The sequence below is a fragment of the Gavia stellata genome, chromosome 10 (genome assembly GCF_030936135.1).
Source record: "Gavia stellata isolate bGavSte3 chromosome 10, bGavSte3.hap2, whole genome shotgun sequence".
In the NCBI taxonomy this organism is placed as follows: Eukaryota; Metazoa; Chordata; class Aves; order Gaviiformes; family Gaviidae; genus Gavia; species Gavia stellata.
In genome coordinates this window covers 14,064,032-14,087,012 of record NC_082603.1, presented here as the reverse complement: position 1 = coordinate 14,087,012, position 22,981 = coordinate 14,064,032, and the positions used below count along the sequence as shown (strand labels likewise).

General features: G+C 38.9%; 1 protein-coding gene across 4 annotated transcripts in view; it reads right to left on the bottom strand.

Annotated features, from left to right (window-relative positions):
• COL11A1 (collagen type XI alpha 1 chain) overlaps positions 1–18,188 on the bottom strand; it is a 162,310-nt gene extending 144,122 nt beyond the window's left edge. For 3 of the 4 annotated variants that reach the window (XM_059822276.1, XM_059822272.1, XM_059822274.1), the window contains exons 1-2: positions 18,074–18,182; positions 1,350–1,517 (exon numbers count right to left, since the gene is read on the bottom strand). In XM_059822276.1, coding sequence (XP_059678259.1) covers positions 1,350–1,517; positions 18,074–18,182 — 277 coding nt within the window. Of the gene's footprint in view, positions 1–1,349; positions 1,518–18,073 lie in introns of all 4 variants that reach the window. The other variant, XM_059822273.1, reaches the window with a different exon arrangement.
• Positions 18,189–22,981: the final 4,793 nt, after the last annotated feature.

Sequence of the window (22,981 nt, the reverse complement as noted above, 5' to 3'; positions counted from 1 at the left end):
CCAAGTCAGTTTAATCTTCTGTCCAGTTGTATTTGAATGCTCATTTAAAGTTTTTTGTTGTACCACTTGGCTTCAATAACACACATTGTAAAAGTCAGAATATAAAGGTGCCAACTTATTACACTGTGCAACTTGTGCAGTTTTTCAATACAATGGATCATTTTTGCATTTTTGAAAGAAAGAGCAGCCCATATTCTGCTAACCTTACTTAGGTGAAGTAGTAATTAATTACACACATAGTCACAAGAATATCAGCAAGACATTGTAGACTGTAATGTGCCTTTCAGTGAATGATATTTTCAGCTGGATAGCTCTGTTAACTATATGCAACTTAGCTGAGAGGATATATTAAAAACTGAAAAACTGTGTTAAAAAATAATATGAATATTATATCTGTAGTGAATTTTACTTTACTCTTCTTCTATGAATAAAAAAGTAAACTGATGAGTTAAGTGAACGTGTAAGTTACTCTTGAACTGTGTATTGCTGTTTCTTATGTTGCTCTGAGAACCCAGTATTACTACAAAATAATGTATGTTTCCCCCTTTTCTAGATCTTGGATGATATCTATATGATTGCTACTTTGAAAGACAAAACAGAAAGTATTTTTCTTTGACAACATCTACTCTGGTGTGTGTTTTTAGACAGACTTGTTCAAACTCTGCATGATATATCAAAGCAGAAAAATTAAATGTTCCACAATTTTGGTTGTTAGCATTCTTATTATCATTTTTCTCAACAGTTTGGGCCAAGTGACTAGTGACAGCAAAATAATGGAATAAAAGTCTCTTTTCAACATCCAAACAATCTTTTCCAAAATGTGATTATTTCATTTTAGAGAAATTTGAGAGACGATGGAATCACATTACCTGCTATCCAGAACTAGCCTTGTTTAGTTCCCCAAATACCCAGATACTCTTAGGTAATTCTTAACAGATTGTACTTCTGGGAATTATTTTGCAATGGCCAACTACAACTCATTTCTACCACTACAGCATTACTCCAGGAAGTACTGCTTTTAAATGGACTACTGAAATTGGAGGAAACTTGCCAAAGCCACCAAATAAGCTTTCCATCAGATACCATCATGAAAGAACAGGTAATATGACTTACAGGCCAATTCTGCCAGTGACACAGAATTTGATAAAAAGCTTTATAACTGAAGCCAATAAAAACTGATTCATTCAGTGGATAAAAAGCATGTCCTATCATTCGCATGCAGGCCCAACTCTAGGGATAACAGAAGTGTTTTGTGGTACTGATGATGAACTACATGCTGTGCTTTAGATTCTATAAAAGCATAGGCAATAAGATAATTTACCAAAGTAATAGCTTTCTGACAATCTTACCTGGGTACAGCTGCTTTGTTGGGGCACTCAGCTGTGCAGTTTTTGAAACTCTGTAGGCGACATCAGATCCTTTTGAATCCCTTCTGTTTGTGCAAAATCCTGCTGTTCTTGATACTCCTTCTGGTGAATTGTGAAATTCTAATGCTTTTAGTACATCAACGGGTTCAGCTGAGAAAGAAAAAGAAAAAAAAAACCAACAAAAAGAATTACTCATCTTGCATCTCTACAGTATGCAGCCCCTAAAAAGGATATTAATTTCATTGCAAAAGTGTATGTGTAATCATAGCAGTAGCTGCATCCTACTTTGATTTATTGCAGATTACTCCTGCACCAGAATCTTATTTTAACAGGATTATTGTTTTTTAAATATATAAGAGTTCATCCCATCCAATGTAATTGTTATGATCAGATTTTCAAACTACTTGACTACACACTGAAAATCACTGTTTCCCAAATGCAGAGAATCTTGGTGACTGAAACTTAAACCCAATTCTTTTAATAAGTGATTTCTAAGAAGTGGAACTGATTTTAAAAGTTTGCACAAAAGTTTCAGAAGCATTCAGCTACGTATTATCTGCTATCAGAAACTTGTCTGTTCCTAACGTTAAAATATATTCTGATTACATATGACTGCTTTCTCAGACACAAAGTGATAAGGAAGAATATAATCTCATTTCTCATCCAGTTAGAGAAAGAAAAATGTACCTGCTTTGCCTGCAAGGAGTGAATGGACTGAATCACAGTCTTTCGTTATTTCCAAGTTAAATTCAAATGGACTTGTTTTGTATTTTAGAGCCAAGTACAATCAGGTTGCATTTATGCTCAGTGTCTAACAATTTAAAGTTGAACTCCAGAGCTGCTACTGCACTGATACTGATACAATTTATATATATATATATATATATATATATATAAAAACAGCCAACAACAAAGCTTTAATCTATACAAGTTCACCATGGCAAAAGGGCCAAGTACTGAATGGACAAGCACTTCAACAGAGGCAGTGAGAGAACATAGTTTGCCTACTGCATATCTTTTCTCTTAGAAAAAATATAAGTGTTCATTCTCATACTCCCTACAGAGCATGGATTCACTAATTTATTTGTTTGAGTGGAAACAGAATTTCAACAGACCATTTTTTCACTGAGACTATTCTGCAGTTTTTATGTTGGCAAACTCATAACCACTTTATCTGGAAAGACAAAGTTTTACATGACTTTCACTGTTAAAGCCGAGAAACGTGTTTGGTAAATCTGACCCTTCATGTCTTTGAACTGCACTGTGGCATTAACTATAGCTAATTTATTCTCTGTTATTATTCATTTTATGTGTCAACAAATAACAACTTAAGGCCCAAAATTCACTGTGTGCAAATATTCAACTATTTGAAAAACTATTTGCAAACAAAGAGTGTAAAAACATAGGCAAAGTGATATTCTAATTAGAGTCACTGATGGAAACATCTCTACCTTCCCTTCTTACTATTTGTACAGTTCTAGGCAGTGTTACTATGTTTTTGTCACTAGCATCTCAGAAGTCACTTTAGTATATCCACTATTGTTAACAGATGTGAACAAATTTAAGTTTAACTAGTGCATCCTATTCACCTCCTGGCATTGCCAAATATGAAGAACTCAACTTTGTGGTTAAACCTATCCTTGAATAACACCAAAAGTATATTCTTTAAAAACAAAATCTGAGGTTTTCTCAATCCCCCTAGAATGCACATAAATTCTTCTGCCTTAAAATATATTCACAGGAACATGTTTGTAAGCTTCTTTAATTTTTTTTTACATCATGCAACTTCTCATTACCTTTTTCCATCAGATTGTGTTATCAAATATAAACCCAACAGCCAATGTTTGTTGCAAGCTAATACATTTTGAATGAATGCTACAGTATACACCTGAATTTACTTAAAATCTACATATCCTGCAGATTCAAGAAATTATATCTAAACATTCTCAACAGAAAAATTTCAATAGTGTGCAAATTCTGAAACATTAGTCTTACCTCTCTGTTAAGTACCGACTAAATAATTTTAATGGATATAATGTATTTTCTGTGGGTATTCTACACAATTCTAAAGTTACTACCACGCTGAAGAAACTGCCACACTTTTTTTCTGATAACCAATAGCTATTTTTGCAGTACTTTTAATAATTTGAACCAGTAAAGTAATGTAGAACCAGTCATTGGAAATATTAGTAAAAATTCCAAGTCACTATATAAGTCAGCCACTGCTACATTCCTTTTTCCTTTGCTCTTTTCTATAATTTGTACCAGTTTCTTCATTATTTTTTAGAATAATGGCTGTTCTTTGCCTGACTGACTGGGACAGTATTCATCCATAAATAAGATTATTCATTACTCCCTGATAGTTCTGCTGCTCAAAAACTTCCAGACAAGAAACATAATAATAATAGAACAATCTTCAAACCACAAATTCCAAGTAATTAGAACAAACATTTTGTTAATAGTCCATAGATGACATTTATTTCTGCAAACTGTGATTCACAAAATGTAAATAGCAAAAAACACTAGTCAGTTTACAAGGATTTCTAGAAATATAACTTGTGGTAGAAATGACAAGTTATATGAAGTAATTTACACAAAAAAGGTAATTAGTCTATCTCCAATAACTTCCCTAATTTATATAAAAGATTTCAGACAGCCACTTCGACCAATAGTTAAAAAGTAAAGAAGTTCTTCAGAAGTCTTTAGATAAACCAGGCAGGAATGTATAAGATTTAATATGCTTCTTTACAAAAATTTGCTTTTGATAGAAACCTACATATCATTCAGCCTGTGAACTAAACAGACTTTGTGCTTCTTCCTCATAAATGTTTTTGCAACATTCTTGTGTGTGTGTCATTATTTAACCTGGGCTTGGGTCTCATCAAATGCCCAGATTAGGATGCAACAAATCCTATATTTCATCTGGGAGGTAGCAGGCTCTGGAAGTCTCCTCACAGCTGTTATTGCCATCTCCTAGCTGAAAACAGGGCTCACTGCGTAAAGCACTTCTCCCCTACGCTCTTCCTGTGTTATACATAGGGCTACCATATATTGGGGTTTCTGCAGAAATACCCTCTTTTTGTTAGTGGAAATTTTGTCTCGGTGAATTTCAGGATTTTTTTTACATTTTCTGGAACTATGGCAACCTAGTTGGAGAAAGTGTTCAGTAGCCCTGCCAAGGCTGCCATGACATTAAGTCTCAAAATTCTTGATGAGCTCACTGTGCATGTTCAGATTAACTGCTCAATGCCTCTACAGAAAGCACTAGACACGGTTGCTCTCAATATGCCACAGAGCACACACATGTAGGAATCCAGTCAAAAATAAACAGCTCCTGAAAAACATCAGCACTTAGATCCTAACTGGTTAGAGGTAACCTCTTTGAAGTATAAAGGATGGCGAGAAGTCCTCACATAGCCAACACTGGCCTGCTTAAAAGACCAGGGTAGACAGGTAGGAAGACAACTCAGAGTCAGGGAAGAGCATAGTCTGGAAGCTATCAGCTGAAACTGTGGCTTTTCTCTGCCAGTTCCTGTAGGTTCTGCAGTGCTCAGTGTCACTGTATCCTGGGAGCTTCAGCTCTTCCTGAAAACTGCCTCTTCACTAACATTCTGCTCCCACACGATTTCTGGGAATAGTAAGAAATAGCCAGAAACAGCACCAGTACTAAGGCCACGCAGCTTGCCTGTTTGCATGGTCCACAAATTAAGATTACAGTTTGCATTTATATGGGGCAACATTAATGTAACCCATGTATTGGCAGATCTAGGGTCTCTCACAAGAACTTCCTTACAGTGCCTAAACCAGCTTGCCTAAATGATTTTACCTTCTAATATAATTTCCTTGGATAGTTTTCTTGTAAGAGAAGTAAGGAAAACTGCAAACTAATTATATAAGATGTAATGCTTTTGCATCCTTCCAATTTGGTGCTAAGATTTAAGATGGTAAGGAAATAACCAACAAATAAGCATCATGCAAACAGCACTGTTCACCAGTTCTTGGGGTGCAGTTAATTCTCCTTATGAGACTTAGACATCAGCTTTGAAAACTCAACTCTGTTTGCCATGGCAAATTTCACAAAATACAAGATCCAGACCCTGAAAGTGGGTCCCTTCATGCAGATATTTATGGCCACACTGCACTGCTGCTTGAAGGCCACCTCCAGCAGGCAAGCCAGACGAAGCCACAAGACAACCCTTTGAAAAGAAGCCTGTGTTCATCAGGGCAAGCCTGCATTTTTCAGATTAAGCTCTCCTGAGTTTCAGACCACAATCAAAAAGCAAGTTTCCATTGTGGTACTTTTCCACTGATAGAGAACCAAGTGCAGGGGATTTTTCTTCTCACTAAACATTACAGTGCAAAGTTCAACAGCATAAGACCTTGATTCAAAAAAGTTGAGAGACACGTGCAACTTTCACTGCCACTAACAGACTATACAGTAGTAGCCAGAGGAGAAGTGTTTCAAAGTGCTGGGATTTCTCGAATGGCAAAGGAGAATTCTTCAAGAATCCCTTTTTAGAAGACAGAATTGTGTGAGATCGGAACCTGAGTGTCCTAGTATCTTTCAAGATACCAGACTGTTAATCATTTAGCTCCAGCATAAGTTCCTGGTTTTCAAAAATAAAGAAGGTAAAGCACAAAAAAAAAATCAGTGCTGTAACATCTCAAGACCTGAAATAACTTGCAACTTGCAATATTTAAAAGTGTAGAGCCAAATTCTGGTCTTCATTACTGTGGTATTACTGAAGTACATCCATTCACTTAATAAGCTTTCCGTATTTATAGTGCTATGGATAAGAAAATTTGGTCTAGAGCATTTCATATTAAATAAAACTCCAAAACCATATTTAATCTTTCTTTGCTTTCCCTTTAGCTTTCTTCCATAGGAACTAAATAGGAACCTTAGGGGGAAAAAAATGACAGACTGACAGAAATATAAAATCTTCTAAGCTACTTTAAATGGTAATAAAATATGTGTAAAAGCACGTCAACTAAAAAGAAGAAAGAAAAAAAAATTCTGTCAGCAGATCTCTGCTGGAAATTAAAAGGATTCAGTGGAGTTAAGCAGTTGTAAACTGGATGCTAGATCACACTTCTACACTGCCAGGTCAGGACAGAATATCAGAAGTGAATTACATGAGGGAAACTTCATGTGTTTTCTGTTTGTTTGGAGAGGAGAAAAATGCATATAAAAACTGACTTCCAATTTTGGTTAGCATTTTCAAGCCTAGACTTTCTATATATACAAGGATACATTTATTTTAAAGGCTATGACAATGCATTCCATTCAATGAATTAATAACCACATCTTTTAAAAATATAATGCAACTATACATTGAAAAAGAACCTCTGTAAAAATCTAACTACATTTTGATCATATATTCACAGTTAAAAATATCATAGCTTTCATTTCATTCCACAATCTCTAAATTGAAATAAAACCTGTGATAACATCACTCCTGTTAATGCTGATGTTGATACTACACATATGGATCAAATTCTGATGCCTTTATATTGCATTATACCTAACAACTACTGCCATTGTTCAATGTGATTTCTTCTGGAGTTAAGCAGAAGCTGATGAAAACAGCAGATTCATTTCTGATATGTTATAATGTCATAAATATAAACAGCACTTATTATACAAGATCAGAGGACTTGCTTCCTTCACTTTGACTTCCTGATACATTTGAGCTGGAATCTATTACGTAATATGGCTCTCCCTTTCTCCTGGTGGAAACTGTCCATGGAGGAGGTTCCCAGGTACCATAACAACACAGGTTATGATACCAGAGAAATGAGGGACTGAGAAACTGTACAACAATGCAGAAACTGAAGTCCTTTGGACACACAGTCTGTGCTGATGACTTATGCAATATGTGACATCAAGCCTCCTTGTCTTAATGATGACCTCCGTTTTCAGTATAAATGCTTAGCATTTCCACATCTCTCTATGGGAATGCTTCTTGTAGGTAACCACATAACCCTGGGTAGAAGGATATACATTACAAGACAGGGACAAGTTGTATCAGTTGCAAGAAAATTTGCATTGGAATGGTCAGGTCTGGTTCAGAACATTTGGACTTATTTAAATGCAGATGGTGATTAAATGAATGGTGTTCAATCATATTTTCTTAGTTTATAAAATATGTATCCTGTCTGTAACTGAGATCATGGCAAACTCAATACCTTAGTGATAGGCAATAAAATTTCTTGTTTGTGCTTCAGCAGCCACGATTAAAATTCTGCATTGTGATAAAGCCCATCTGACCCTGCAAAGGCAAACTGTGCAGAACACAAAAAAAGATGGATCAACAGTGCATCTAATGGCAGCAACGTCATCTTTGGAATTACACCAGCAGCAATAATTTTGGATAAAAGGGTAAAATCTATACATATTATTGTTCCAGCTACAATCACATTGTAAGGTTAATTATCTTTATTTTAATGACTTTGCATTTATGAAAATGTTTTGATTTACAACACATGCTTTTTTACAATTTTCTAGCTACTGACCAGCTGCAGCGATGATCCAAAACCAAAAGCACACACTGAAAATAGAGCTGCATTGTTTCACATAAGTCGAGTGTTCTGTCCCATATCACTCTAAGGAGCTAATGTGTATGTGTCAATAAATTTACACTTAAGCATATGAAACACTTGAGCTCCTGTTCCTTAAAACATATCAGCTTCCACTCACAGTATCTTTCTAGTAATTTAAGTCTGTTGCTGTCACAAATCAATTGACAAATTCTGTGTTGGATTAATTTCATTGATAGAACATTACCTGGACACTCTCTTACTAGAATTTTTTTTATTTGCAGAAGAAAAAATTTTCCGCATACTGGTGAGTGCTTCCTCAGAAATTCTTTTTGACCTATATAGGCCAATTGTTTATCAGACAGGTTTCTAACCATCCTTTCCTACATAACAGTTGAGAAATAGTTTATGGGTCAATTCCATGAGTGGCTGCAGTTCGCCACTACTTTGGATCTCACTCAGTATTTCGTATCTTACTCAGATCTTAAGAGGTCAAACATCTAGAGTGATCCTATCACAGATGCATGCAGACTGAAAAGATACTATTCATTGAATTGAGAGTTCATCTGAGTGAATATGATTATTCCTTAAGAGATCACCAAGGAAGTCAGAATGGACAACTGTCCTTCTTATATAGAAGGTCCCACACCTTCAGTTTTCTTCTATTCTACACAGAACATGCTGTAAGCCACTTAGAAGCTGCAGTGAGAAGTGAATACAGCCCTGAACTTTTTTAGGTAGGCTATATCAAACTTGACATCTCGTCTCTTTCTATGAACCATACAGCAAAGCATTTTTAGCTGCAGTTAAAAGTGCTGGTGACTAAGGACCAAACAGTTCAAGACAGACTTTTATTGAAGATAGGGTATACAGAGGAAACAATCACCTGCATTTTCAGAAGGAAGGACTTCACTGTCCGGCCTCAAAGTGAAACTCTCCAGGACTGACAGGAAAGTGACTGTGGTGGCAACTTCTGGCTACAAAATTAATTCCCATAAGAAATTGTTCACAGGATGACTCATTTAGACTAAAATATTTTTCTTTCTGTTCTAATGCCTAATAAAGCATAGAAGTTGAAATCCTATTATATTTAGGTTTTGGTCTGGTAACTTCTGAGTCTTAGTCTCTTAATTTTATGAGAGAGCTCAGGCACAATGATCCTTCCCTATTTAGAGGCTATGTTCACCTACATAATTTACAAGATGCTCCCAGATTGCATGCTGGGGGACATACTTTAAATGAAAATAACAACAAAACACAAGGGAAAAAAAAGAGCCAGTATTCTTTATTTCACAGATACACCTTAGCAAACTGAGTGTGCAAGTGTTTTCTATACCACTAATAACTTTGGTAACTGTGGCTTTTCCTTTTTCAGATATAATAAACGGTGTTTTTATAATAAACAGTATTATATATTTTTCAGATATAATAAACAGATAACTTCTTGAGTTATCATAATTCTTCAGCAATGCCCTTCTTTAGATTGATGTGAATGTGAAAATTTATCAGAGATGACTCTGCAAATAGCCTGTTCAATAACTCGTAATTGGTGAGATACAACCCTGGAGTAGAAAAGAGCTTACTTTGCCCCAGTAAAAAGAATAATCTGAGAAATTTAGGAAGACTAATGTTTCTAAATTACTATTATTTTACTTCATATTTTTCCATGGAAATATGTTTCATTCTGCTAGTAATCTGTTCCAATGGAACCATCACAAAACTAAAACTTAGGAGTGTTGAAATATTAATCTTCAATTCTAAATGGAGTGGTTTTTTACATTTTAGTCCAGTTTTATTTCACTGTGACGGATCATTTAAAGAGTAGAAGATATTATAGCCTGGTAGGCTAAAATATGCGTATTTGGTGGGTACTGATGAAGGGATTTCTTATATTTGTGGACAGGACTTTCAAAATAGGCTACCTATGGTTAGATTTCTAGGTATGTATTTAGGAACTTAAATAGAAGGTACTGGCTGCTCCACAGTTTTTTGAAACTATGCTAACTATTAAAGGCATAATAGCTTACAGTTATTTAGTTTATTTATTTTTCTTAAAATTTTTTATCTTCATAACTGTAAGTGCTCATTCTAAGGACTCTCCATGTATTCTATAGGTGGCCAAAGACAAAAACTACTATGATCAAGGTTTCTAACTGACACTCATGAGACAGTCCAAGGTTTAATGAATGTAAGACATGAAAATATTTTAATGAACAAGAAGAACTCATATGAAGAGGTAACATGTCTTCAGTTTCTGCTGTTGACCTCTCAGAACAGTTCTGTCAGGCCAGAAAAAGGGAGAAATGTTTTTCTTTTAAAAACAGTCTTAAATACAGATTGTGTCAAAGTTATTCTACATAGGTTTATTTTAGCTACCATTTGTCAAGCTGTTTCAGCAGTTCTCCTGCTGTGAAACCTGACAACTTTTCCCCTCCTTGCATTCCTTCTACCAGATTATTAGTTCAGTTTCTGATTCTGTCAACAATTAGCAAGCAGTTTAGTTTACCAGCTAGACGTAAGTTTGCTAGAGCAGTAATGCTGCCACTTTGTCAAATTATCAATAAGGAAGTCTCTACTGCAGTGTTAGAATCTGGATTTGTTAAACTGTTAGTTTCTTGACCTTTAGGATACAGTACAAAACCCATCTGTTACTAGAAATCTGTGCTATATCTAATGTGGTAGGAATATTTTTGTTCTTATTTTTACCCTTATACACTTTTACTTATTGTGGGCAGGTATGATGGATATCTTTTAAAAACAGAGATACATATAATTATTATTATCTGTACTTATTAATTTACTGTGTTCTTCATCTGTGAAGAATTAATACAGGAGTAAACATCCAAGAGCAGGAATTCAAAAGCATGTTATGCCCAAAAGGCTTCACTGAGCTTCCCAGTTCTTAGAATGGATTCTATTACCTTCCCACTGCAGACTCTAGTCTCTGTATCCCAAGCAATGATTCCCTACAGTTCTTCCATAGGTGTGTAAGCACCAGAAAAGGATCAGACACTTTTCTGTCCTTAGCATTTCCTGCTGGTTAGCTCTGGGCAGATCTGCACTTCCTCGGAGGCTTTTGGGATTGGAAGTCTGAGAATCGCACACCTCCCAGCTCTCTACTGAGAGCCCAGACATATAACAGAAGAGTGTTCTGGGAGCAAGCATCAGAAGTATCAGTTCTGCAGTGTCCTTTGTGAAGGTTCCAATACTTTTCACAGATGTTAACCAAAGGACTTTACAGAACTGGATAATATGAATTCTCTGTTTTGTGGGCCACAAAACTGAGTTACAGAGCATCTTCCAGGTACAAAAATGAAACCAATTAAGCTGCCTAAAGTAATTACATAGTGCTCCTGAAAATCAAGCTGCTTTTTTTTCTAGGTACCTAAATATAAATTTATGAGATTAAGTGAATATATATTGCCCATGTATATATTTCTAAAGACACACTTCAAGGTTTTTTTACCTGTTAAAAATTTTTGTATATGTTAGCTTTTAGATGAATTGTGTAATTGGGATCTTGGCCGGTGACATTTTTAGGAGAAGGTGTTATTGCAGTGCTTTCTTATTCAATGATTACAAGAACTAGAGATTATCCACATTCGTACAGAAATGCTTTAAATGGACTATGATTGACTATTTCACCAACAGAGGGCTTGTGTGAAACTTCTCAAAACTGGCTTCTTCTGTTTCCACACTAGTTATTTGGAAATTTTTCATTGACTTCCTATGCTACAAAATCTACTGAATACATAATCGTATTTCAAAGACAATAAAGACAGTCTATGCATATATGGGATGCATTTTTGATACTCACCAACTACTAACTATATCTCTTTCTAAAGACCAATCTCTAACACTCATACAGTAAAAAAGAAAAACACCAAAAAACTACTTAAATCCCATATTGAAACCAGTGGAAAACTTGCCTATATATAACTACACACTCAGCTCTTTAATAAGGTTAGCTTGCAGGCTTATTTATTTACTGGAAATATTCAGCAAAAAATAAGAATAGTTCTTTCTGGTTTTTGTTACGTTGCACAATTCTGGAGTGTAACCTAGATTTTGAGACTGACATTTCATATTTGCTTTATGTATTTTGCCAAAAAACGTGACTTTTTTATTACTTAAAAACTTCTTTGAGACTAGATAGGTTGTACTTTTATCACTTGCTCAGCAACATTGACTACAATCAAGCACTAAAGACCTGATCCTGATTCCCTAAAATGTTTCACTTGTTACCCACAAAAGACTGGGCTAGCTCATCATCTGGTGCAGACCTGTATTGATCCATCAGTTACAATATTTTAACATCTGTCTCAATACTTCTGTGGAATTATTCCTATTTTACACCACAGCAGATTACATCAGAACTGCAGTCCAAGTCTAACTATGTTGAGGCCTCTGCTAAAGATTCAAAAAGTTCTTTTTGTACAGACAGTACTTCCAACTGTGAAAATCAGCAAAACAAGTATTAAATTTTTGCAGTATCCTGTTTCTATTACCATATGAAAAAAAGACACAGTCTAAAAATGGTCGGTGCTAGAGGAAGAGACAAGGCATTCCCTCAGCAATTAAACATGAAAGAAATTGAGCCCACTTAAAAGCTTTGTTGATCAAGGTATTTATTCAGAAATAATCCCAATAGACACAGCTAAGGACAAGATTTACAAATTATGCCATTTAAAGTAACTCTATTTAATGTGATAGAGAAAAAACTAAATTAGTTTTTAAAATCATACAACTAAAAACTTTCACCATACTTTCACTGATGTCAAAGGTATTATCTCCCTTTTGAGAGCAATGCAAGGAAATCAGACCCAATTGTGTATCCTACTGATATTAGCAGGAATTCCACTTGAGCAGACAGCAAGGTTGTAAAGCCTTGAATTTTTTTTTTTATAAACTATGAATGTTTGATAACCTATCAGATTGCTATGATAATTTGAGTAAATACACAGGTAAGGGACAGAGTAGGTAAAACTTAGACTACAGTAATACTTTAACAATGTGACCAGAATTTGACTCATAACTAAGTTAATTCATATTACAGAGCTTAGCTGCCAGTGACATTATTCATAGCAGGATCAGGATCTTCAGGTTTTTAATCATATAATACATCTTTGAATTTGCTTTGCAGCAAACACTTTGCTTCCATAATATCAGCTCTGCCAAGTAACTTCTATTTCACATACTGTTTGCATTAACACTTTGACATACAGTGAAGTCCCAGACCTAGAATTTACAAAGGTTTTTACAACCCCTTATGTGTGATAATGTGCTAAAAAGAATTTAAGTTCTGCCAGATTCTACTACTATTGTAATAACAGGGTCAACAATTAATCCTTACATTTACAGTCTGTAAACTTGGTATTTAATACTGAGTAGTACAGTTATAAGCCCTTGCAACAGGCATGTGTGGTCACCTAATTCCTTTTAAGCCACTGCTCTCTATTGTGTCCATCCAGAGGGCAAATCTTTATCACTGCATGAGACTTCACATTCTTAGAACATTAGAGATTTCTCCCAAGCTCTGCTTAATTTATTCCCCCCTATTATCAACAAATACTCAGAACAACGATAAATTAACCAATGCTGGGAGGATTTCTTCTGAAAAGAAGCAGAGAGCTCTACAGAGAAAAGAAAAGCAACTTCTTAATCTTGCTGGCAGATGGAAACCCTACTGTTCACCACTGTACAAAACAAATCTGGGAGAAACATAATTGCTCCAGTGTGTTTTAGGTATAACTTCACATCAGTAGTAATGTCATGGCTTTTTTATTATGCTGCAACCTTGTTAGAATTAAGGGCCCTATTTGGAGGAGGCCAAATAACTTTGGGCAAGACAATTGTAAAACTGAGTATGACAACTCCTTTCCCACATTTTACAACTGCTATAGCCAGCAATTTTACCAACAATAGTTTTTTTTTGATTTTTTAGTAATTAGAAAACACCATAGCACCAGGAAAGGTTTTTATCAAAGATTAATTTTTCTAGTGACATTCCGGTAATAGGTGATAGACACAGAGATTATTTCATGCCAAAACCACTGAATGTGTATGGATATTCTGTATGTACTTATATACATTTACATTTGTTAAGATATACACAAAACTGAAGCTGAAAAAATTTTCTGCAGAGCTAGTAAAAAGACATAGTTTCCTGCAGCCTGAATAGTCCTTTCTAGGATCCTTGTGAAGTCTCCTTCTAAATTAAATGCAAAGATTCACACTCTAGAGAATCTAAAACACACAACAGTCATTTTCCTGTCAGATGTCTGCTGCTGAAGTTGAAATAATTATTTTACCTTAGAAACAATTAAAATAATCTAAATTATATAGCAAAATAGACATATACATGCAGGTGTCTCTTGCATTATACTGGGAAGATTGGACCATTTCACCTGCTGATCCCTGGGACTCAGGAAAACTTCAGCTAGGACCACTAGATGAATCTAGTGAAATCACCCTTTGATTTAATGACTTTTGCACACTTTGTGAATATTTATCTGAGAAACCCCTGTACATCCTAATGTTTCTGAAGGTTAATGGCATTTTGTTAAACTAAAATTAACACACAAGACTATTTCACTGTAAAATAAAGCAACAATGAATATGTTTATACTCTTTTTCAACCTTAAAAGTGAATTGATCAGTTAAAATCAAAAGTGCTTTACATCACTAACAGTTCTGAGAAGATATTCATACTTTTCTAGTTTAAAACACCTTTTTGTACAGGTTTAAACTAGCCAGATACATTAAACAGTTTTCATTCAGGAAACACATCCATATCTTCCCAGTGTAACTTATTAAGCAATTACAAATAAGTAACAGTGTTAAGTGTGCATCCACAAAGAAAACTCTCCTTTTGCCATCACTCGTGGGCCCAGTTCTGCATTCCTTCTGCACCTAGAACTCCCACTAGTTTCCAAGCCTGTGTGGGGGAACCACAAGGAACCTTTGTATTTCCTAAGATGACTGTAAAAAGTATCTATTCTACATAAAAAACAAATCTGCTTGTCACTTACACAGAAGGTCCAAAGTGTATTTTCTATATATAGCTTCATAGCCTCATTTTCAGTAAGGATTCTTAAATCTTTTTGCACTCTGATTAAGAGCTGGATTTCCCTTTGCTTGAAAAAGCTTATAAATAAGAAAAAGACTGATTTTTCATTTCTTGCCCATGAAATTTAAATCAGCATCACAATAGTTCATTGATGCCAGGCCCTTACAAAAAATTTATAGTGTTGAAGCCATGCCATTTCGACTAAATGAGTTTATTCATTCCAAACACATTACCAACAGGTTTAGCATTAAAGGTGAGGAAGGGGAAAGGAAATCAAAGGATGTCTTTTAAAATACTGAATTTTGTTTACTTTAGCCAAGTCATAAAGCAAAAATATTTTCTAAAAAAAGCTGCTTAAGAGCTGGTGGGCACTGAGCTGACCAAATATGAGTCACTAGTTTTCCCACTCAGTTGCTTCTCACTTCTGTAACTTTTTCTGTCTAAATAAGAAATAATTCAAGAACCCAATCAGATCTTCACACCCCCTTTCTTGGTACTATGAAAGACACCCCATACTTTTCTTTCTTTTTTGTATTAAATAAAGAAACTTGAAATAAAGTCAAGAATTTTAGGAATCTTTTGAGGTTTCTCTACATGGAATGGATTCTGTTGTCTTAAAAAGAAGTCACTGCTATATGATTAACACTTTATATGAATACACCATGTAATCTTCTTTACATAGGGGTAGTTTATGAAAAGACAATTGAAGAACATAGGGTTTCATTTAACAGAGTTTATAATAGCAATGATTCATATTTTAACCAGGAATTTCATTTAGTCATATTGTTTACCTGCTGTAGTATACTATTTTATTTTATTACTTAGTATTTTCCCCCTCATACTTTCAAATATGAATCATTATGTCCTATTTTATCTTTTAACTAGTTTAACTACGATTAGAATACATAAAAAAACGATTCAGAAATATCTCCCTTGTACTCTGTTAGGGAAATTAGGTCAAATTCTACTCCCTCTGTAGTCAATGGAAAAACTCTTACTGACTTCAATAACAGATCAAGCCCTAAACACACAGCTCCCTGTAGTTTCTAAGCAAACGGCGTACTGTATTTCAGAAAAGTTCAAGAACTGACTTCTTTTCAGAATGTTTCAACAAACACACGAAGCCTGTAGTTTTATGTTTCTGAAATGTCTTTTATACAGATGACCAGAGGAAAAGATTTTTAAAGAATCTTTTTAATTTTTAATAGAGTTACCAGAACCAAATTAGCCTGCCTAATGTTGCTGAATATATTTCAGTAAGTACCAGATAACTTCTGTTGATTTTTCCTGGGCTGCTTGGGTTTAGATTTTCTTTTAACTTTTCATTTGCGTCAAACTCATTATGTAAAGATAATCGACATAAATCCTACTTAATTAAGTCAGTTCTACTGTGAATGGTCACATGAAAAGTGGCATAAGAAATCTATCATGCCTTTGCGGACAGTATTGCTTCTTGAAGAAGTTTAGTTTCGACATAGTAATGAGGAGCCGAATCCTTGAAGCTCTGCGAGGTTAATTCACCCTGGGTGTAACTCCACTGGAGTCGTGGAATTGCAACAGGGATGAAATTTGAGCTCTTCCAATCCCTGTCAGAAATGGGGCCAGCAGGGGGCAGAAGCCCTGATTGAGCTGACACCGTCAAGGTTGTGCCCAGGTATAAAGGGCTTGAATGGAAACTGATCACCTTACTGTGCTCCTTCTAGGACGCCTGTTGATTCAGAAAGTGGGAATTCAGATCGAGAAATACCTCGTTAAAATAATAAATGCATAAAAATTAAATCTTTCTTTTCGGAGAGTTAAGCCCCTTCATGAATGTCAGACCCACAGAAAAATAAAAACCTCAATCCCAGCCAGATTGGCCCCCAGATGCGCCTGCGGGCTCCGGTGGGAGGGAGGGATGGAAGGACGGAGGAAGAAGCAGCATTTTCACTCCCGGTAGGAGAGGAACGCGCTCCCGCCACCGGAGATTATACACTGTAGCTCCACGAATGTGCGAGCACATCTCAAAAAGCCGGAGCGTCTCGCCGGCGCCCAGATGGGACGGCCGAGGTCTGAGCCGTGCCGTGGGGCAGTGCGGAGGGAAGAAGTGCGGGGGACGACAGAGGTGGGGGGGGGGGGGGGGGGAGGGCGCAGCGATTCCTTTCTGCTGAAGCTGCCGCGCTGCTGCCTGGCTCTTGCTTCCACTGCAAGTCCCCCACGGGCTGCACCCTGTCCACCAGGTCCACGGACACCTAAGGGACCACTCGATCCCCCCGGGGAGGCTGCAAAGGGGGAAGGAGGCTGGGGACGGCGCTCCGGCGCTGACACGGCCCGTGTGGAGCCCAGCGACCGTCCGGCCGAGCCCCCCGAGCCCCCCCTTCCCCCCCCCCGCCCCCCCTCCGCCAGGGCATCTCCGGGCCCGGCGCTGCGCACACCACCTGCGGGGCGCCGCTACCGCCGGGAGCTGCTCTCCTGAACGTCTGGCAAAGGGCCCCTTCAAATGTATTTTCTCCTCCCCTCGCGTCCTGGAAAACTGTTTGCCCAGTGAAACCCTTTGCAACGGGAAAAATGAAAAAGTGGAGAATGGAGAAAATCAGAGCGGAGAGCCTCCACCCCCCAACTTTCCCCTTCCTCGCCCCTCAGAGAAGGCAGATACTTGTCGCTCCATTTCAGCCACAACTCGGTGAACTTGAGCAGAGTAACGACTCTGTAAGTTCAACAAAACTGAAAATTGTACGCACGCTCCACAAAACTGAATTTAGTGCTGGAAGAGGAGAAGTCACTCTGTTCAACAAGTATTTCTTTCACCTTCCCACCCCGCTAGTGCATCCCCTTTACTGCATTAAAACCACATCCAAAGTTAAACGCTGAGGCTGAACGGGAGCCATCCCTCCGCGGCACCTGGGAGGGACGTCCCCTGCCCGCGCTGCCGGGGGCACCCAGAGGGTCTCCGCGCTCCAAGGCGGCCCCAAGTGCCTTCGTGCCCTCTCGCCTCCCCAGCATTGGGAGCCGCTCTGACAGGTTTCCTCTGAACGCGGCCCCAGCCATGCCCTGGGTCCTTCTCCCCGAGCGGGGGAGAGAGGCGACTGGACTCCCCGACTCTCCTTTGCTTTCTTACCTCCTCTGACCTCTGCAGCCCGGAGAAGGATAGCGAAGGTGATGAGCACGGTTACAGCCGAGTCCCAGGGCCACCTTCTTGTTTTCCACCTTGTGGACCATCTCTGCATCTCCATGCTGGGCACCCACAAGTGTGAATTAAACCCGGGCGCCTTCAGTTTATACCAGCTCCGTCCTTTCCACTATATTCCCAGAGATGATTTCTCCTATAGAGCCATACGTGATACACCAAGAGGGGTTTTTCTTTCTCCCTCACCTCCCTCCCTCCCTCTCTCTCTCTGCTCGGCCTTGCGCAGGCCCCTCCGACCCGTCGTCCCTGGTGCCCTGCCTTCAGACTGAAGGGAGATGAGGGGCTTTAATCAAAATGCAAAGAGCGCCGCATCCCCCTAAAGGCTTCATCCCGTCAGAGGGCTGGGCGAGAGACTCCCAGGGCCACCCCTGGAGCCCAACTGACAAGCCAGCCGCCGGGCGGAGGCCAATCGCGCGGCTCCCCCGGCCGCCCACAGCACCGCCCTCCGCCTCGGCAGCCGCACACCGGCCGCTCTGCGGCCGCCAGCAGCCCGGGGCACCGCCGGCAGCTGGGACTGCGGAGAGCGGCCCTCCTGAAGGCGCTTGGGGAACGGGGAAAGGCGGGGCGGGAGCGAGCCGGGGAACGCCGCTGGGGTGTTCCGCCACCGGGCCACCGCTGCCCCCTCAGTCCCGCCGCCACCGCCCCCCGTCCGCCCCACCACCGCGCCGCGGGCCCTGCGCTCCCGGAGCATGCGCAATGCCGGCCGCGCTGGCCGCGGCCCCCCTCGGAGCGGAGGGGCGGGCGGCGCGAAACGGGGATGCGGGAGGGGGCGGGAGGGATAGGCAGGGGGGCGACACTGGGGACGAGCGGAAAGCAGGGGGAGGGGGACGCCGGGTGGGGAAGGGGAGAAATGTGCGTGAGAAGAGCCGGGGCGCTGAGGTGAAGGCCTGCTGCGGGGTGGCCCTTCAGGCACCCCGAAACTCTGCCTGCTGGCCTTGGTGCGGCGGTAGGTTCGGCCCTGGCGGCCCGTACCCTCTCACACGCGCTCCCAGGCGCAACTTGCTCTCACACACCCTTGGGGGACCTCCGGGGACTTCGCTTTAAGGTCGCTGTGAGGGAGGGAGCGTGGTGATGAAGAAGCCCGCCACCAGACAGCCGCCCCTATTCCCCGCCTCACCTCGTCCTGGAAATCTGGGAGCAAGGTTTCACAGCTCCTCCCCGGGAAACCTCCCGTCCTCACTCGTGTCCCGCTATCCCTCTTGCGCAGCAATCAGTGACGGGGACCGACCTGTAGGTAGTGGAAACCTCGGGCAGAGCTGAGTCGTGCAGCAGGTCCGGTCGAGATCCTCCGGAGGGATCGGGTTCTGCCCTGGCTCCTCTGGGAAATGAGAGAAATCTATGGTCACATTTTAGTAGAAGTGTATATCAAATTTTTAAAATTTACCTTCATTGACATCTTTCTCCTTGAACGCCTTACAGCAATTAATAAACATACGGTTTATCTGCAAAACACCTGTTTCTTTTATATGTCACATTAAATTTCAGAAGTGTATTACTCTTTCCTACAATATCTTACATTTTACTGCACTGTATTAATATACCTAGCTCTTTCTGTTCTTGATTTTCCGAAATAGTTGGTATCATTGTCATTAGATTTACAAATGAGGGGACTGAGGTGCACAGCACAGTTACATCTAAGCTCCCTTAAATGCTGCGCGTTGGGTGCCATTCTGTGAAGAGATACACAAGGTTATTCTGTCATTTCAAGTAGTTAGCCACAGCACAGCTGTGGAGCACCAAAAAGCCATGTCTGTCCTGCTTGTCTGTATCAAAGCTTACTCCTTCAGAACTGGTGTTACAATTGTCTGTCTTGAACCCTAACCACATACCCCCCCAAAAGTCAGGAACCAGTTATTAGTACTATTGTTGCCTTACCAGTCTGTGTCATTCTCAGTCATTTTCCTGATGCTTCCTAGAACAGATCAGGTTAATTCTTTGATATTTCATCCTCCTTCCTTACAAAGTCAGTAGGTACTCCCAACAGCATTTTATTCTTTTTACTTAATACTTTGTCATTGGAAAATCTTATATGCTATGAAGTTTCAAGTTTTCTCTTGATGCTTATAATTTACACAACTTTCTGTCACCAGTATTCTTGCTACTTCCAGTCTCTTACCACACGTTGCCTCTCTGTCATTTTTTTGAGCCTTCCTATTAGCCTAAATGAATGCAGCTAAACTGTATCCTAGTAAAAAGAAAAATTTCTGTCTCTGCCCGAGAGAGGAAACGGAAGCATTTCAGATAGGTGGTGAAAAAGAACAGGTATTCTCACAGTGTAGAGAATATGATTTAACACAGTGCCCTTACAGTTATTTAAATTTTAGGAGATGGGGTTCAGCCCTAAAAGTGTCAGTGGAAAGACACCCATTGATTTTTGTGGTCCTTCATCAATCCAAAACAGAACAAATAGGGCAAAATGCTGAGTATCTAGCAGAATTTTAGATCCTCGCAAGGCATTAGAAGGAAAATGTATTAATCCAGGTGAGGTAGCATGCTTATATTAATATACAAGCCTGTATAATGCTATATTAATTCTAGTCCAGAACCACATTTTTTTTAGAGCTATCTCAGTTATTTTTGCATGCTGGCATATCAAGCCACACAGACATGTAATAAATTACCATCAGATTCTGCGGTTACAAGAAAAAAGTTACATGCCATTTGGGTGAAGAGCCACATCTTACAGCCTGTCAAATTCAGTATTTAAGGACTATTGATTTTCATTTAACTGATTTTCTTTGTTATTGTTTGTAATCTTCTTAATTGCCATGATGGTGTTCCAGAATGAAGTAATTGCAGCCTAGGTGCAATGAAAATATGTCAAAGAATAGATAATGATTTAGAGCATTCTTTATTCTTCATCCTTTTGGTAGAAAATTCCAGCACTTAGATGTAATTTCAGGAGACATATGTTCATTCTTCAATCTGAAAGAGGGTTAAAACATGAAAATGTTTTCAGAGAAAAACAGAAGAGAAGTGAATAATGATATTTTTTAAATGAACTGTGATCCACAGTGGTTTGTTCTTTCCGTCGGCTTTCTTGTTCCTCATTACTCTTCAAGGCAGTTTTAGTGAAAAGAAAGACTAAGCACTGTGACATTCATTACGTTCTGTCCCTGATACATCAACGTTGGCAGATTAGTCCGTGTTTAAATATTAGGAATTGCTCTCTTGTATGTGCACAGATGGGTCATTGTTGTATTTTGGGGCAGAGAGGGGGAGGGGTTGGGAACTATGGAGAAGATAATATGTTTCCTTGGGCCACTATAGCTTACAAGAAACACAGCAGCAGCGCTTTCACATTCTTCAGACTATAGGCACTGTAATGAAATGTAATGGTACATGTGATGTTCTTTGGCTGTCTTGCAATCATACTGTGTTTTTACTAGCATATTCCTTGACATCACCAAAAGCAAGAGACTTCTGTCTGTATATAAAGGGGCATTTCACTGGGAATTACTAATGCACTGTAAGGAAGAGTATGCTTTTATTGTTGGTTTCCATGTATCTCAGGGACATTGACTTGGCTTAAACTACTTTGTTTCTAGCTTCACACAGATGTTGATGCCTTCTAGAACTTGAACTTCTTTCTCCAATTCTGTTCACAGCACAGAAGTGAATATTGCAAAATAAATGGCTGTCTTAAAAGTCATCACCCACTACCTTCCCTATGACTTTAATTCTTTTGATTTATGTAGGTGAGTGTTTCATCCTTGTCTCATTTCTGGTGCAGATCTATGTTTTCTAAGAGTTTTCTGGTTTGTGATTAATACTGGGAAGAAAAGTGAGTTATACCGCTTCAGTGGAGTGAACCCTTGTAAAAAAAAGATGTCTTACAAACAGAGAGTGGAATGACTTCTGCTAGATGAAATGTTAATGGGCTGCTTTTTGTAGTTTCAAAGGGAGAGAAATATATGAGCACATGCATATAGACAAAATAAACGACAGCATTTCTTTCCATGATTCTATCTTCGATAAGTGTAATATACCATTTGGTACTACCAGTAATAGCTTACAGCTTCACTGAGCTCCCCCAGTTCCATTATCTAAGGTTTTGAAGGATGAAGCCAAGGCTTACTCTGTGCCCCACCAAACTCTTTGGGCTAGGGAATGGCTCAGTGTCCATTGATTCTTTTTTTCAGACGCACAAGAATTAGGGAGAACAGAGGATAGCAAAATAAATTTGACGCAAAACAGCATAGTTCAGTACTCATTAGCTCAGGTACCAAAAGACTACAGAAACATTAGAATTGCTATTTTTTTTCTATTGAGAATGTAAAGAAGCCTCTTCAGTTGACCTAGGCGTAGCTGGAGTGGCTGGATGCAGCTGCACTGCATAACCTTACACAGCTCCAAAAGCAGGGCTGTGATGTGGCTGCAAATTGGATGCATATTTGTTGCTGTCTGTATATTGAAGGTTGAATTTGTACAGTTTCTGGTGAAAAATTCCTTACATTTTTAAACTGAATGTGCACTAATTGGAGTTGCTACCAGAAATACCAACGTGAGAGATTAAAACTTCTAGGCCTGTGTAAGGAATAAAGTTAGTATTAAGGTTAGAATTAGGGACATGACAACATGACTGCTGTTTGAAACAGACCGTCTGCTGATTTGGGAAGAGGGCTGTAGTTGTTAGGAGCTTATACTTCTCTTTTCCTGCAGGGGTTTATCTCCTTTTTGTTAATATGATTAACGTTGAGAGTTAAAAATGTGAACCGTCAAAATTGCATCCTGTTCTTCAGGGTCATGAAGATAAGAACAAGTTTGGATAAAAGCAAGACAATAAGCTGTGTTGTCTTTTACTTTAGGGATGATTCCTCATAAATAAATAAGTATAAT